Source organism: Poecilia reticulata, linkage group LG18, assembly GCF_000633615.1.
Source record: "Poecilia reticulata strain Guanapo linkage group LG18, Guppy_female_1.0+MT, whole genome shotgun sequence".
NCBI classification, from domain to species: Eukaryota; Metazoa; Chordata; class Actinopteri; order Cyprinodontiformes; family Poeciliidae; genus Poecilia; species Poecilia reticulata.
The window spans coordinates 5,151,330-5,168,098 of record NC_024348.1 but is presented as its reverse complement, the minus strand read 5'-3'; the positions used below and the strand labels follow the sequence as shown (position 1 = coordinate 5,168,098).

Genomic DNA, 16,769 nt, shown 5'->3' with positions numbered 1-16,769 from the left:
TGCGGACGTGATTGCTTATGCGGGTGATTTATGAAGAAGAAAGCCTGTCACACTGCAAAAACAGAAAATATTACCAAATATTTTTGGTCTAGTTTCTAGTGAAAACATCTTAGTTCACTAGAAATAAGACAAGTCAAACAAAACAAGTCCCTTTTTCGTAAGAAATGAGTCTGATTTAAGTAAAAAATTCCCTAATATGAATGATTATTTTACTTATAGCAAGACATTTTCTCCATGTTATGATTTAAAACAAGCTCCCAATTCTTGCTAAAAAGTCATTTGCACACTAGTTTTGTCTCAATTCAAGTGTACTATCATATTTCAAGTGGAAACCAGAGCAAAAATACTTGGTAACATTTTCTGTTTTTGCAGTGCATAATCAACAGGATGAAAGAAAAAATATATTTTCATTCCACCTCTGTTTTCTGCATCCACCCTCTTATTTTCTTCAGCCTCCTCCGACTGCGTTGAAATATTAACCGAGCCCCATTAAACCCTGGAGTCGAGAAAACACACACACACGCACACACACACCTGTCTGAAACTCAGAGTACAGGTGCACTCACACACTCACCAAAGGTTACGAGTCTGCAGAAGTTGCCCGGAGAAATAACTCAGAGCCGGGTGGGCCGGCAGATAGCAGTGTGACACAGTAAATCCGTCCCTCTGCCTATTGATCGCAATCGGCGGATCGAGGTCAAGTCAATCCATTTAGGCTCAGTGTGAGAACGGCGGCGCTGATCCCTCCTCCCCGCGGGGCCCAGCGCCGCGGCAACAGAGGGCGAAGCGACAGGGTTTCCGTCTGAACGTGGAGCGGCGGGGTCAATGGGCGTGATCGACGCCAGGTTAAAGATGATCGCGGCTAACACTACGCTGTCATCTGAATAGACCGGGGCGGTAAGATTGATGGAGCTCCAGCAGCAGCAACAACACTGTATGTAAAATTAGACATCATGGAACGAGGGGCTGGAAGCTTCCTGAGATAACAGCAGAGCAGGATTAACCTAGAATGTTAAGCTCTTTTTGCAGAAAGGGCAGCAGTTGTTATTAATTTCCCGTTATATTGTAAATTCTCTTATCTTTCCTCCACTAATAACGTCTGTTAGATAAAGTGCCTCGCACCACAAACTCCCATGTATTTCACTGGGAATTTATGTGATGGATCAACACAAAGTAGTGCATAATTATGGAGCCGAAGGCAAAGGATACATTGTACTGAGAGCCTTTTACTCTAATACTGAATGAAGCCGTCACCTAATAACTAAACTCTTCTGATCAACAAGATCAAAGGAACACGTCGGGGATTTAAAGAAGGCACAGATTATAAAAACAACACCAAGGACGACTTTTTAATCCATTATCTGGAAACAGGAAGTGTATGATACAAACCTACTGAGACATGATGAACTAAATTACCGTATATTCTGGACTAGAAGTCGCACCTTTTTTTGTGCTGTTCCTGTGACCAGGTGCAATTCATACAAGTTTTGTTTTTTCTCCTTTTTGACAGGTTTTTTTTGACTGAGGTCTTAAATGTTGATTAATACTGATCTGATGACTAATTATTGAATATTAGCTTTCTTTGATTAGCCATTAGCTAAAAGCAAGATGGCCAAAGGTAATGGGGGCTTGAAGAAGGTGTTGCTGGGAAAGTTTCATCAGCGGTGCAGTTAAGTTCAACAAGACAATAAGGAGTTACAGGTAGAATTTCTTTGCTTTGAGGCCAGTTTGAGTAACCGTTTTTTTTTTTATGATGTCTTTTTTTCATATCTTATTCATTTCTTTGTAACTACTTACATTATTTCAGTAACCGAAACAGAAAACTGGAGCTAAAGCTAAAACGGGTCGAAGCATATTAATGTGTTAGAAAGAATTTTTTAAACTCTGCTCCCGAATCCCTTTGATAATCCGTGTTCAGATTTCAATAAAAATTGATTTTCGCCAACTTTCACTGACCGAGCTTCAGATGGGCAAAACTGATGTGTAAAGACAGGCTGGCACCTGCAGCTGAATGTGGTTCAATAAAGTACAGACATGTTTTAGATTTACGTTTACTGATGTTTGAGACGAAACTGTGAAACGTTTCAAAGCGTTGGAATCCTGGTGTAATGCACTGAGCTTCTGCATGCTGGAGTCCCAGTCAGGAATTAAGATTGAAATGTCTTTGTCTTTTGTTTTTGTTTCGGACCAGTAACTGTAAACTGATGACAGTGGAGGGACTGGCTGGGAAGAAGACTGGCCTGTCGTAAAGAAAATCCATCTCCACAATAACCTGGAGCCTTCGGTTTAAAACACGCCATACAATGAATCGAGGCTCTCTCTTTCTCTCTGCTGTGACACATTGTAAAAAAAGAGAAAACGCGTCATGGAGAATTTAGTCTCAGAAATCCAACACTGCTTCAATATAGCTGCGTGGGTGGATCCATCAGCTGAGTAACCCTCAAGCTAGTATTAGCTTTAGCTTCCAAGGGCTAACCTCACCCCTGACTGTCCTCTGTTCGCAGCTGCACCACACACACACACACACACACACACACACACACACACACACACACACACGTCTGACGAGTTATCAAGCAGTGCACAGGTCTCAGATCAATGTTTGGGCAGCGGATAAAAGAGGGAACACTTATCTATGGCGCAGGAAACACGGCCGCAAAGAAACAATGGTGAAACAGAAGGTTAGCATAGCTTCCCACTGTGAAACACTTGTTTTAGCAGGTCAAATTGTTGTTTTAACATTTGTTTTATTTTGGGAAAATGCTCACTTCTGCTTGAGAGAATTCACAGTGGAGTGAAAACAAGGTCAAGAAGAGCTTGACCTTGTTTTAACAAACTTGGTTAGTTTCGCAAGGAAAGTAGAAGCTAGCTTAAAGTTTCAAGAGGCTAAAGGTAAAGCTCGCACTTAAAATTGCGAGAAAAAGTACTCTGAATTTTTCATAATTATCAGAGCCTGTGTGGAAACAATATTTTCACTGTTTGCAGTGTAAACAGTAGCTGAATTGTAAAGAACAGTGGCTCACCAGTAGTCAAGGGGGTTAAGGAGGACCACCGTACTCATAGCCAACATCCGCAAGTACTTGAAAACTGTTCTATAAACGCTTCTGACTGCCTATTTTACTTATTCATACAAATTCAAATTTCTAGAACTTAGTACTACCTTTAGTACACGATTTTGGAAATTTTGGGGGAACTGGAGCACCCAGAGAAAACCCCCTCCTACACGGGGAGAACATACAAACTCCCACAGAAAGAGGTGCTTAGTTGATAAAAAGAACAAGAACATTGCTCTTGGGGTCCCCTGGTGGCCGCAGTAGGTACCGCATGCTTCGCCAGTAACATGAGCTGCCGTCCAACGCACAGAGCAGCCAAACGTCCAAAGCTCCGGTCAGAAGTTAAGTAAGCAAAACAATGTCTCAAAAAAGAACTTATCCTTCAGGGAGGGAGAAAAGAAAGATGAAGAATAGAAAAAAGCCAAGATAAAGGTTTGTTTTAATGTGCCTTGGTAATGTAATGTAAAAGATTTGTAGAACTGCTAATAGAAATAGCTTGAACGGTGTTCAGTTCAACAGCCAAACATTTATGCTAGGATGTAGTCTTACAATTTATGCCATGTTCCACCCCACCGTTTTATCAATTTCCGTCTCGTGAACTTTTGATCTCCAGATGTACTTTCGGTGTAGTCCATTTCCTGGTAGTTAGATTGGTGGCGACGGGACATATGAAACTTAAAATGTGTCCCGTGCTTTAACCTGTTGATGTCGTCACTTTTCTTTTGCCTTTACATTTTTAGAATTGCATACAAAGGACGAGAGGAACGATGTTCCTCGGTCACTACTGATTAACACGTGTCTATAGACGTACGACTGCCTTGGAGAGGCTGTAGACAGAGAAGCAGAGCTGCTCCTACATCAGTCATAAGAAAGAATTGAATAGTCTTGCCTGAGATTACAGAAATTGTTCAGCATCACAGAAATGTCTCCTGAACACCGTCTCTTCACATGTGAATATCTTTGAAGCTCTTTGAACTGCCAGCAACTGAAGTAATGTGAATTTGCAGTATCATTCAGTCTATTACCGTTTTCCCTATTGTTCCTTCTTTTGAAACTTTTTTTTTTTTTTTTACTTATGTCTGAGCTTACTCATCTCATCTCACCATCTCTTTTCATACTTTTATGGCTTTCATCTCAGCATCTCAGGTGAATAAAGGCAATTTAAAAGTGCATTTGATTTGTTTTTGCATCAGTCTGGTGATTTTCGTCAGATTCCATCAGTTCCTGTAGCTACGTCTAAACCAACAGACGTAGCTTCTTATTGGAATGTGTATTTTATTGCTTGTTTGCACGAGAAAATGTTTAAATTGTAGAATGCCTCAATAGAAAGACACTCATTTAGAGATATACTGAGAAAAATCCATTTTAACTTGCTATACCATCATAAGGCATGTGACAGGGCTGGCCATGGAGTTTAGGAAACTAACTTTTTTTAAATTTTCTGTTGACATGTTGCAATTTTATTCCTTCCTACTTCAATTATACTCACATAAAAGAGACATTTTGTGCCCAAGTATGGCAGTTTTGGTTTTTAAGTATTTTCAGTAACAATGAAGATGTGGCGCACCTCCAGTATTCACGTGAAGAAATAAATTTCACAAGAATTGAGATGAAAAAGTTTCTGCTTTTCCCCCAAACAGTCTGGGAAGTTTTTCTTTTTTTCTATATATAAAAAAAAAATCTAAATTATGTATGAAAACCATAACTTTGCTTCTCAAAGAAACATTGATGATCATCCAAAAGTTTATTCTCAATTTCCCCAGAATTCCCTCTAAATAGTAAAATGTCCTTTTCATTTGATTGCTCAATTATTAACTCAAACCCCAGAGGGAGTGCCAACAGGTGTTAACTGATTACATTATTGACAGGAGCCAAATTGTCAATAAGTCAAAATGACTTGATGAGCAACAAAGTCTTAATATTGTGATTTTGGGAATAAATACATATTTATAAAACATTCCTCTGCACACTTTAATGAAGTGTGCAAATTAGGTTTCCTGATAATAAAATTTCAAAGTCCTGAGTGACAAAATTATATTTTATTAAATGAAACCGGTGTTATTTCAATCGATAATTAGTCATTCAATCGCCAATTAGCATCGAGTTCTGTCCCCTAGGAATTTCCTCCGAATTTATTATTTTCTTCCAGTACTGTCCAGACTCATTAAGTCCAATCTTTAGATAAACACGGTATTTTGTCCTTCTGTTGCCGTGGTTACCCGTTTCTCCTTTGCCACAAAACAAGTTTATAGCAAACAAAAGAAGCTCTTCTGCGACTGAGGTGAAAAGACCTGAACACTGCATTACTGACCTACCCTGTATCGCATTGCACTGCACACTCCAGTGCATCCTAACACACCACACAAGAGCGAAGCTAATTGTGTTGAGCCTAAAGAGCCAAGCAGGAATGACAGAAGCGGCCACTTGAGAGGCTCCCCTAGTTATTAGGCACTGTCAAATTAAAGCAGCTCAATATTATAGAGCAGACTAAACATTACTGTTGAGCAAATCCAGGCCTGCATCGCCACTTTAGGACTTCCTGAAGAGGAGGTAGTGTAAACCAAAAGGTGAAAGATGTAATGCCAGAACCTGATTCGTCTTTGAAGCCTCCGGAAAAGTTTCTGATGCTTTTAGGTCATGTCCTTGCTTCTTAGAGATTGACCCTAATGCTGGTTTCAACTGATGGCAATCTACTGCAGGAAAGGGATCCAATCAGGTTATATAGCTTCACTAGTGTACATGAGAGCAAAAAAGAGGATCTGTACAGTTGGAGGCTGTTTGCCATTTCTACGGCTCCATCGGATGTTTTTACATCCCTGGGAAGGTTCTAGATTTAAATTTGCTCACCGGCTGAAGTCTCTTGCACCGTTCTCTTGGATTGGTGTGCGTGTGTGTGGTTTTCTGGCTGTCTATAAAAAGTACGCAGACATCAGGAGGCACAACGCCTCACAGGGATCAACTTTGGCTAAGCCGTTAATGGACCAAGAAATCAGCTTCGGAATCCGCTGGAGGCCTCCGGATTGTTTTAATTTGCACCCTCAGCTTGGGTGTCTGAGGTGATTTGACCACAGACACAGATCTCCCCCCTAAGCTGCTTTGCTGCAGTAAGTGGAGAGAGAAGCCAAGAAAGCATGAGGTGCAGCAATAATAAATTAACGCAGAAAGCATGATTGATACGTCTGTGAAAACATATCACCATTACAGATTTCTTGGGTTTTGGCTTTTTTTTAATTTTTTTTATATTAAAACAAATTTTTATTCTTGTATTTTGAATGACTAAGCCCTGTAAATACTTGAGACTCCATCTTAAGACATTTATAATTGCCTATCTTAATAGTTCAAATATTTGGAGTCGTGTTCCACAGATAATATGCAAATAGATGATTCCACAAATACGGAACCATGACTAGACTTGGGTCCACCGCATGATGATTATAACCAACTACAAAGAAAATGCAGTTTTCAAATGATGTTTCTTTTTACGATGGGGGAAAATAATCCAAAGCAGCCTGTGATTACAATCAATACCAGATTGTAGCAATTGTTAGCAGCAACAAGAGTTTGTGACAAGCTTCCTCCACAAAGACTTAAACTTGTGCCTGTTGTCTCAGAGGTGAATGAATGACCTATTTAAGGTCGAGACAAAACAGTTTGAAGTTTGAAAAGGCCATTCAAAACCCTTTATTTTGCATCGTAAGCTTATGGTGGTAAGATTATGGTCACCAACTTAAGACCAGGCCTTCTCTTTTAAGGTAGAGAGTACAATTAATAGTTACATCAATAATGGAAAGTTGCCCTGGTCCTGATGCTGCAATGTAGCGCTAGATTTTGGCACTAACACAAAATATGACTCCCTGGCCATTTTTTCTGAAACAATTTAATGTCAAATGTAACGAGGGGCACGCCTTCCAGAAAGTAAAATTTTATTTTTGTTGCAAGTCCATAGAAATTTTTCCATAAAGTCTTTTGGATTATCAGGACATGTTGGGGCAAAAAGTCACGTTGGGCGTTTTGTTCTTCCTTTGCTCAGCCTCTCACATCCGACATTGACCAGTCCCATTTTTCCTCATCGAGTCGTGAACTTTAGCAGGCAGCGGTAAAAGCCTGCTGTGGTTTGGAGGTCTCCTGTAATCTCCTGGATGAGTCGATGTGTTCTTGGAGTAATCTTTGTATCCAGACAGCTCATAGGAAGGTTCGCCTCGTGCTCCGCGTTTTATCCATTCATCTATCAGGGCTCTAATAATGTGGCTTGTCCCTAAACCCTTTCTGGGCCTTTGGAACCCTTTAGGAGAACGATGTACATCAACCACTTTGCTTGTCATCTGTTAAAGTTCTGTAGCTCAGAGCATGATCTGTTGCTTTTTGAGATCTTATATCCAATAAAAAGCTGTTATGTAGTGTTTTTAACTCCTGGTTCTACAGGTTTGGCAGTAATTGGGCCTTGGTGAGACTGAGAAAATGTGTTTGATGATCTCAAACATTTAAGGGTGACCAAAAAAAAAAAGAAGAGAGATGGTAAATTATCTTTTGATAGCACTGTAATTGTGGGTGAAAGTTTAAGGATCTTTCTTTTTTTTACTGGATGTTAACTACAGTAGTGTACCCTGTTCCTCATGAATATAAAAGAGAATTGATCAGCGCACTCATCCAGGTGTGAAGCTGAACCCTTCAGACTGATGGGACGAGATGCTCGTCTGAAAGTGCTTCAAATGAACTGGAACCGATGCGATAGCGTAAGCTTGTCTATTATCTAGTCTGACAATAAACCAGAGGACGGAGGTTGAAATACTAAACCGCCGTGGGACACAATCGATGGTGTGTGTATACCTTCAAACTCTTATCGCAGATCCATAACACCATGATGTTTGAACAGCGAAGTCTTTACCCGTCGTCCCGACTTCACCTCTCTCCTTTGTTTCAGAGAACCTTCTGCTCTCCATCTGCACCTGTAGCACATCCGGTCAAACCCTGGACGCTTATTAAAGCAGGTTTTATTCCAGCATGTCAGGCGAGCTGCTGTAGCCTTTGGTAACCACTTTATTTTTTGCTGCTTTCTTGGATCTTTGTGTTGATCTTCCCTCAGCATCTGGTCTTTCCGCCGCAGGTTCACCAACCCGGCTCTGCTTTGATCATCCGTGGTGAGTTCGCCCTCACCCTCCTACCAGTTGTTGCCTTGCCAAATCTCCAGTTCCACGGGCTTATTTCAGGCTTTTGAGTTTCGCTTCTGTACTCCAGCATCTTTAGACGTACAAACACGTTTTTATAATGAACACAAGGATCTAAAAAAATATATATATATGTTCAAGGGATTGTGTCTCTTGTACATTTTTGATAATTTTCTCACCAACAAAGGCTGGGAAAGGTTGGACATGTGCAGAGGCGGGAAGATTCTTAAACTGAACAAAGGACGATAGATACAGACAATCGCACTTCCTTTGCAAAGTAAATCAATTTGGAGTGGGTTAAAAAAAAAGATAACCTTTTTCTACAATTCTAGGATAAGATCTGCCTGTAAATTTGCTCTGATCAGCTGGCTTGATAACGTACGAGTCGGAGACAAAAACAGGAAGGCACGAGTAAGTAAAAGTGGCCGGAAAAAATGATGTGGACTAAATTACAGAGTTTAAAATAAATATCTTTAAAGAGAATCACAAAAGGCGAAAGACTTTCTCCTCTCCTCTGATCGGCCACTTCATGGCCAATTGGCCATCTGGAAAAAGACACATACGGCCTAGTTCAAGGACCAGCAGATGGAAAAACCATCATCTTGCGAAGGCCATTATTCAGATCAATTTAGAATATGATTTCTTTGGTATTCTAGTTATATTATTTTTTAATTATATTTGTTCTGGAGTTGTCTTTGCCATATTTGCCAATTGTGCTGAGTGATTGTGTATGTTTTTGTGGTTGTGTTCATGTTTTTCATCTTAGGCTAGATTTTGTGCAAATAATTTGGAGCTACATTTCCACAGAAAAACACAAACAGACGAAAGACTCAACCACAAACGGTCCTATGCTCCATGCCTTGCATCACCACTTAATGGGAACTTTCAGCTTGGCTTCCTGCTTTAATCCTTCTTTTTTCTTTTTGCAAGTTTTTAGACTTTTAGGCATAATAATGAATGCTACCTTTCTGAAATACAGGCCCAAACACAATTTAAACAGAATACTGTTCTTATAAAAAGCATAAAATATGTTCTCTGTCCTGTCAAGTTGATTCTAAAAATGTGGCTGTGAGGAAGTAACTCTTAAGAAAAACCATCTGTTTAGCTGGGTTTGTATCCCCATTAGACATTTCTTGACATCTTTCGGGAAATTATAGTTTTTGTTTTTTACTTTCTTTTTTCTTTTGTTTTTATGTATCATAGTTTTTTAATTATACAAACTGACCATTACCAATATACTAATAAAAGCATCTAGTTGGATGAAGGAAAATTAAATAAAAAAATAAAACAAAGTGTAAGGCATTCAAGTAAAAGGCAATTACAATGATCAGACATTCAAGTAGATTTTCCATTTCTTACAATATTTCTTATATTTATCAGCTTTAAGTCTTAATAAAAGGTCAGTCACTCCACTGTGTAATCTTTGTTGATTTTTTTCCCTTCCATTCCAGAGACGATGGTGGATCCACAACTAACCACCAGCGAGTTCTGGCTTGCTTTGCTTCTACCAGTGATATTAATAGAAGATATCCAGTTTTTTTTTTTTTTTAGGTTTTGGTGCAAACTACATAAATAAACTACAGTGAAATCACAGATAAAGTTTAGGTCCATCAAGGAAATTATAACTAAAACTGACCTGAAAGGAGCAGAAAATTTGGAAGGTACCATTTCCGCCTTCATCACCAGTAAAGACTGACCAAGTTCTAGAGTAGTACCACCAGAATAGCTGAATGGCTATTGCCATGCACTTGAACATTCATTTAGAGTAAATGCTAAGAATTTAACAACAGAAAAACTGACTTGTCCAAACACTTTGGGCTTCCAGAGAAACTGAGCTTGGAGTATTCCACTCCAAGTTTTATTGGTGCTGAAAAGCGTCACTGTTTCTCGGGGGTCTTCCCCTGCAGAGAGTCTTGAGTGGCTCTTTAATGGAAGCCCCAAAGAAATGAGAGAATGAAAGGCAGACACCGTCTCTGTCTGAAGACTCACCTCGTTCTAATTGCCTCGACTCCTATCGATTACCTGAAGCTGCCTCACACCTTTTCCGTGAGACCCCTTTACACCGTGTGTAATCCCCGCTCAGAGCTTACACACCCGCTTTAGCCCCCATTGATCAAAGTCCGCTAAGGGACGGCCATCTTCGACCTGAGTCGGGTCATCTTTCAAATATGACGACTTAAAACTTTTCATGGCAGAAAAATAGTGGAAAAACTGCTGGATTTGCAAGTGACCCAAGCAATTGACAAGCTGCCTCTAGACTTAAAGAGACAGACCCTCAAACTGCTGTGTTTAACCAAAGTCCTCCCTTCACACACACACCGACATTCGGCATGCAGCGCTGGACCTGAGCTTCCATCACCCGCCTCCTGACAGGCCCGGGGGTGTGTTTAAGGAGCAGCTTGATCCCTAGCACCTCTTCCCAGACATCCCACTGTCACAACACACACGCTTCCCGCCAATCACCCTCTTCCCTCTGTGTCTGGGTCCGTCCCCGAAGGGAATTAGGATGACTTCATTCCCATGCAATTAAATGCTCTTGCACAGTCTGGTCTACGACCTTCCGGGGTGTATGTGTGTGTGCGTGCGTGTGTGTGTTTGCGTAAAGAAGATGCAATGGGAGATTACTCGCAGACACTCGGAGTGGAAACTAGGAGCAAAAAGTGTGTGTGKGKGGGGGGGGGGGGTGGAGAAGTAACTGGATCTAATCTCTCTGAATCTCCTCATCGATTGGAGGAACTCTGGACTTGTGCGATAACGTTCGACTGTTGGAGCGGCCGCCACAGTTGGCAGTCCGGCTGCATCCCAGCTTAAGTCGACTACTGTACCTTTTGGCTCTGGCTGCAGCTTATCTGCTGTCTGCTTGTTTAAATTCACCAGGGAACTGCAGCTGCCCATAAACTAACTGAGTGTTATTTTGATAGGGTGTGTGTGTGTGTGTGTGTGTGTGTGTGTGTGTGGGTGTGTGTGTGTGTGTGTGTGTGGCCAAAAGGCATCGCAGCAAGAGAGAAAGAGAGAGAGCAAAGATTTGAAAATTTGGAGTTTAATATCAAGTGGAATGCTGACGCGCAGAAGCAGCATGAGTGCTAACCTTTGCATTTCAGCAAACTTTGAAAAAATAAATCATTTTTTTGTTCCTCAGCTGAAGAAAAGAGTTACTCCAGTCTTTAAAAAGGACTTTTAATAGACACAAAATCCCCAATGGATAACAATGGAATGCCTCCAATTAAGTTTCTTGTATCTTTTTTGTAAAAGGTCCCAGATAGAGCAACAGGTCTGTTCATTCATTCACCATAACTGTCACTGTTTTTTGGAGCCATTAACTACAGGTTCATGCCTCACTTCAACTCCAGGAATTACTATTGTGCTTCATAGACTGAATCTGGTTTATACTGAACAGAGCACTTTTAAAAAGGGTGTGCAGATGCAGACGATGTTTGTAGAAGGGAACCATCACCATAGTTAAAATTTCTCACTAGCTATGTTTTCACCAATCGCCATGCAAATTTTGAGCAAACTTTTAAAATATGCAGAAAAAAAGCAGGTTGTGCAAAGCGTAGCTTCATGTTGACGTTACGCCTGTGTTGTAATAAACAGGAAGTGGAGGCTGCAAGCCAGCATGGGTCACACAATTTCAGGAATGCGTCGCTATCGGAAAGTGGTAATAATTCTGTCATCGGCGATGTTACATGCTATTTGGAGATGTAGAGAAAGAAATACAATTCCATTGAACTCTGACAGTAGAAACAGGTGATTCGCTATGTCAGAACCTACTAAGCAGTTTTGTTTCCATTTCTCTTTTCGTGCTGAATCTCTTTTTTTTCCTGAAGAACCAAAAACCACCTCAAACAAGAGCAAAAACGTTTTTGCAAAACTAAGCAATTTTGTAGTCCAACCTTTTCTAACGCGACACTTCAAAACGCGCAAAGCAAAACAATGGAAACGTGGCCAGCATGTCATGTTGACTCTGGGTTTTGAGACAAATGAAATCTCCTACCTTCTTCTTGTTGGTTGGACAGATGTAGAAACTGGTCACCACGATGGTTGTCCCTGGAATCAGGTTGAGTTTGGTGTAGGTCGTCCCATAATCAGTGGACCTGAAATACAATCGACAAAATAAGAAGCGGGGAGTCGGTCAGTTAATTTGGTGAGAAGTTGACATTCCATCACAGACATTTTAGGCCTTTTAATGGCGTTTCTTTCCGTATTTGGTCGAGTTCATTTCAGCTGGTTTGTTTCAAAGCTTCCAAGCATGGGTCATGTTTTACCTTTTTGTCATGGTTTTTAGAAAGGCCGTTACGGTATTTTGATGCTACTTTTTTTATCAACTGATCTGACCCATTTTGCGTTTGGAGTCACCAATTTAAGGTAAAGTTATCAATAAAGTCACTGATCTCTTACAGTTCACCCATAAAGAGTAAAAGCCTGATGCCACCACCAACATGCTTGACAGTGATTAGATATTATGCTTAAAACCTCTCATTTATTCCTTCAAGCATGTCATTGTGGCCAAATAGTAGAATAATTGTCTCCTTTGTCCAAACAGGTATTTGAGTTTTCCCTTTGGAAAGGTAGGTTTTGTTAGGAATTTTCAAGCAGCATTTTGTTTCTTTGTCAGGACTCTAGTAGGAGGTAAACGCTCGTGAAGTTCCTGGGACTCTAAACATTGACTCTGGTGTTTTCATTTTACCGGAAGCTTGAGATTTGGTTAACTGTCCCAACCCACTATGTTTCATCTGAGGGAAGAATTTGGATCATCACAAAGTAGCAATGCTTGAATACTAAACTTGTAGCAAAGTACAGTTGTTCAACTGTTCTTTGCTAAGGTAATGGTTGCAAAAGGCTGTGCCAACTTGTGTGAACTCCCTGAAGTTCCCAGGACTCTCCAGTTGTTGTAGAAATGTTTTATTAAAAGCAAATGAATCTCGTTGTTGGCATTTTCAAGGTTTAAGACATTTCTAAACCTGCCAATTCTCGTAAAATAGCTTCAATTCGATGCATAATCATTCCGCCTTTAGAAAAGAGCAGCTAGACTAAAGGAGAAAAATTCCTAAATTAATGTGACATTCTTGTCCATAATGAGACTGAATCTGAGCTTTTCCAATGTCCTTGTTAATTAAATGGCATCACAAGGTTTATCCAAATAGTTTTTTTTTTAGTTTGACTGAAGCAAATGTTGATTTATAATGAGGATTTGGAACCTTTCGTTGTTCCATTAGCCCCTGAAAAGCTCTATCAGGCAGCTGTGCCTCCACTAAAGCCCTTCAGATTGACGGATCTACAGCAGGACTGCGAAAGACTTGACCTACTTGTTCTCTCAAACTGCCCTGGAGGCTAACCCCACATCAGCTCCCCATTCACCACATTACTGGTTTATGTTCTGCAGGCTGATCGCGGTGACAAATCAGGAACGCCTGGTCAAACTGTGATTGCCCCAGTGACGCATAAACGGCCCCTGGCTGGCTATAAGGTACTGACCGGTCCTCAGATCTGGCAGCTTTAGAAGCAGATGTCGAGTGTTGTGGGTATGTGAGATTGATGGCCAGCCGCTGAAATGGTTCTGAAGTCGGACTCCCGTGCAACCAACAAAAAGGGAAATAAACGTTTAAGGAGGTTTTTCAGCCCAGAAAATGAGGTGATCATAAATGGATATTGATGTAAATTGTTCAACTTGCTGTAAATTGCTCTGAAAAACAGACATCTTGTCTTTCTGCTTTTAGTTACACGTTCCAGATCAAATAACACATTTTAATTTCAAAGATGACATGAGAAAACAAACTTCAGTTTGTCTTTTTTTAATTAACGTTACATTTTTAAGGGGGAGATGGCCTTGTGTAAGAACAAAAGTAACTGTGCCAATAAAGTTAATGACAGGTTGCACCATCCTTGGTGAAAACAACTCCCATCAGGCTTTTTTGATAACTGGTAGTGAATTATAGAATATCAAGTAAAAATATGCCACATCATTTCAATCGGAATTAAGTCCATACTTTGACCTTTGCCGTTTTTCGTTTGAGTCACTCAAAAGTGGACTTAAGGTCCCAAACTGATGAAAGGACATTCACCGTCAGAATTTTCTGGTGCAAACTGGAATTTATAGCTCAAAGTAGCTCAAAACCATCGTACTACCACCGCCATGTTTGACTACTGGTATGAAAATCATTCTTTGAAAATCTGTGCTAGTTTAATATCTCACCTTCCAGTGAGCAGCATCATCAAGATGTTCTTTTTGTAAATGTGAGGAATCTGTTGATTCTGGTTAGGACTGGTTTCAACAACGTTGGATTTTGGCTCAGTAGAATGATGTTCTTCAATGTTCTTTTGTGACCTCCTGGAGGAAGTCGTTGATGTGCTCCCGGAGTGATTTTAGCAGATTATCCCTTTATAAAAAAGCTCCACACTATTCCATGATTTGACCTTTTGTACATAATGGCTGCCAACGTGTTTCTTGGAGTCCCAAAGCTTTAAAAGGGGATGACAGAAGTTAAAGATGTTTTGAGCTCTTTTAAGCCAAGTGCTTACTAAAGTCCTATGAGATTAACACCTAGCTTTATGTGTTGATTCATTTTGCCAGTGAAGTTGAGAAACATCAGTCCAGACGAACAGTCTTAGCATCAGGTTTGTTTTGACCCGTTTGAGTGGAAGAGATTTGAGGCGGAGGAGACGGAGAACGGTGGGCTCCTGGTTTATAGACGGCTCCATTCCTACCAGACGGGGCTTTTTGTTTGGCCTCCAGCTTGTTCTTCAGAAATGCTTTCTGGGACTGTGAGCTCATTGTTTACGTTGTCTTATTTTGGAGAGTGGAGCTTTCCAGATTCACAGCACAAAAAGATATTTGATGTGAAAAGTTTTGTTCCAGGTTCATCACAACAGAATCCATTCAGTCTCACCTGCTACGGGTTCTAATGGCGTTTACCAGTGAAATTGAAGTAAACTCTAATAAATGTGATTAATCCCCGTTATTCATAATTCATAAAGGGAGATCACGTTCTGAGTTAGAGCCAGTTTGCTTTGCAGGGCCGTGCAGAGACCACTAAGGGGGCAGGTGCTCAACAACAAAACAGGGCACATCTAACCGCATTCTAGGACAGAATATTAACAAAGCCTCTCAGCTTTCAGAGTTTAATAAACAATGATAAATTACAAAAATGTGACATATACAATGAATAATAATAATAATAATAATAATAATAATACCAAAAAAAAAAAAATTTGACCAAAAGGGCACTTGGGGGCAAGGAGCAAAAAGGGCAGGTGCTCAAGCCCCCCCAGCTGCCCCCTCTGCACGTGCCTGAGTTCAGTTAATATTCATCCAGTTGAATCGTGTATCCAGATCCCATCACACATAAAGCAGATAAAAGCATCTAACTTTTTCTCCGTAGTGACAAAAACCACTGACTATGGCCCCAATAACTTATAATAAATGAAATTACAACTCCACCTAAATTACCTGTGGTCTGATCGCACAGATTTACAAATTCCTCCAGGTTGTATCTGCAGAGAAATCTGCGCTGGTTCATCGGGCAGTTGGATCTGCCTGATCCAAACCGATCCATTGAACTTTATTTTTTTACCCTGTGCGGCCTGGATTTATTTTTATTTATTAATTATTATCATTATTATTATTATTATTATTATTATTATTGCGTGGTTTCACTCCCCCGAAACAGACAAATGTTATGTCTACCGCGCTTCTGAGCGCCGCTCACTTCAGCTCCATTAATTAAAGCCACTGGGTGAGTTAAGTTTAACTCTTTGCAGCGGCAAAGCCGCGTCCGCGTTGGTTGTGCAGCCGCAGCGCACTGCGCATGTTACGATCTAATTAACTTGTGCACCTTCATTTATTTCCTCAAGATAAACTGCCGGCTCCTCTGTTTAGACTATAAATGGATTCAACATTGCATTCTCTTTAGTTTTCTCTGTTCTGTATGTAAGGAGACTGAAATTAAACGCTCTGTTTCTACCAAAGTTGTTGAATGCGCTTCCTAACCAGACGCTCCAAAGCGTCCGGTCCATAACTCTTCAACACGCCGCCAGCTCCCGGTCAGAAAGACGCATTTAGTTCAGTGTCCATGAGATGATATTCAGAAAGGATTATTTTATTGATTGATTTTAGTTGGCTCTGCGATGAGCTCTTTGTGTAAAGTGTGTTAAAGAGGGTGTTAATTATAAGCTGTCAAATGACCGACGGGCTTTAAATGTTTCTGTCGTTTAAAAAAAAATGACCGGTCAAAACGGGAAATATTCCGCTAGCATGTTCGTTACATGCTGTGCGTCGCACGTGGCGCTACAACCCCCCGCCACCAGGAGGCGGCACCGTGCTACAGAGCCAAGGTGGGCCGGTGGAAACGCGGTCACTCCGAAATACAGCCGAGCCGATTTGTTGAAGTAGAGCCGGTGGAAAAGGGGCAATAAAAAGTCATCAAGCAAATCAGAACAGCGGAGAGGACTTTACAGAATGTCGCCAGCTACCATGAGAAGGAGGAGCAAAACAAGACCAGCAGAGGGCGGTGTTGTCACATAGAACAGAATGGAATGGGTCAAACACGTCACA

The 16,769-nt window shown here is 40.7% G+C and overlaps 1 protein-coding gene across 2 annotated transcripts in view; it reads right to left on the bottom strand.

Annotated features, from left to right (window-relative positions):
• The window catches only part of sorcs2 (sortilin-related VPS10 domain containing receptor 2), a 301,656-nt gene that overhangs the window by 137,374 nt on the left and 147,513 nt on the right, over positions 1-16,769 (bottom strand). For both annotated transcript variants that reach the window (XM_017310548.1, XM_008435096.2), the window contains exon 3: positions 12,213-12,312. In XM_017310548.1, the coding sequence (XP_017166037.1) occupies positions 12,213-12,312 (100 nt within the window). The remainder of the gene's footprint in view (positions 1-12,212; positions 12,313-16,769) is intronic.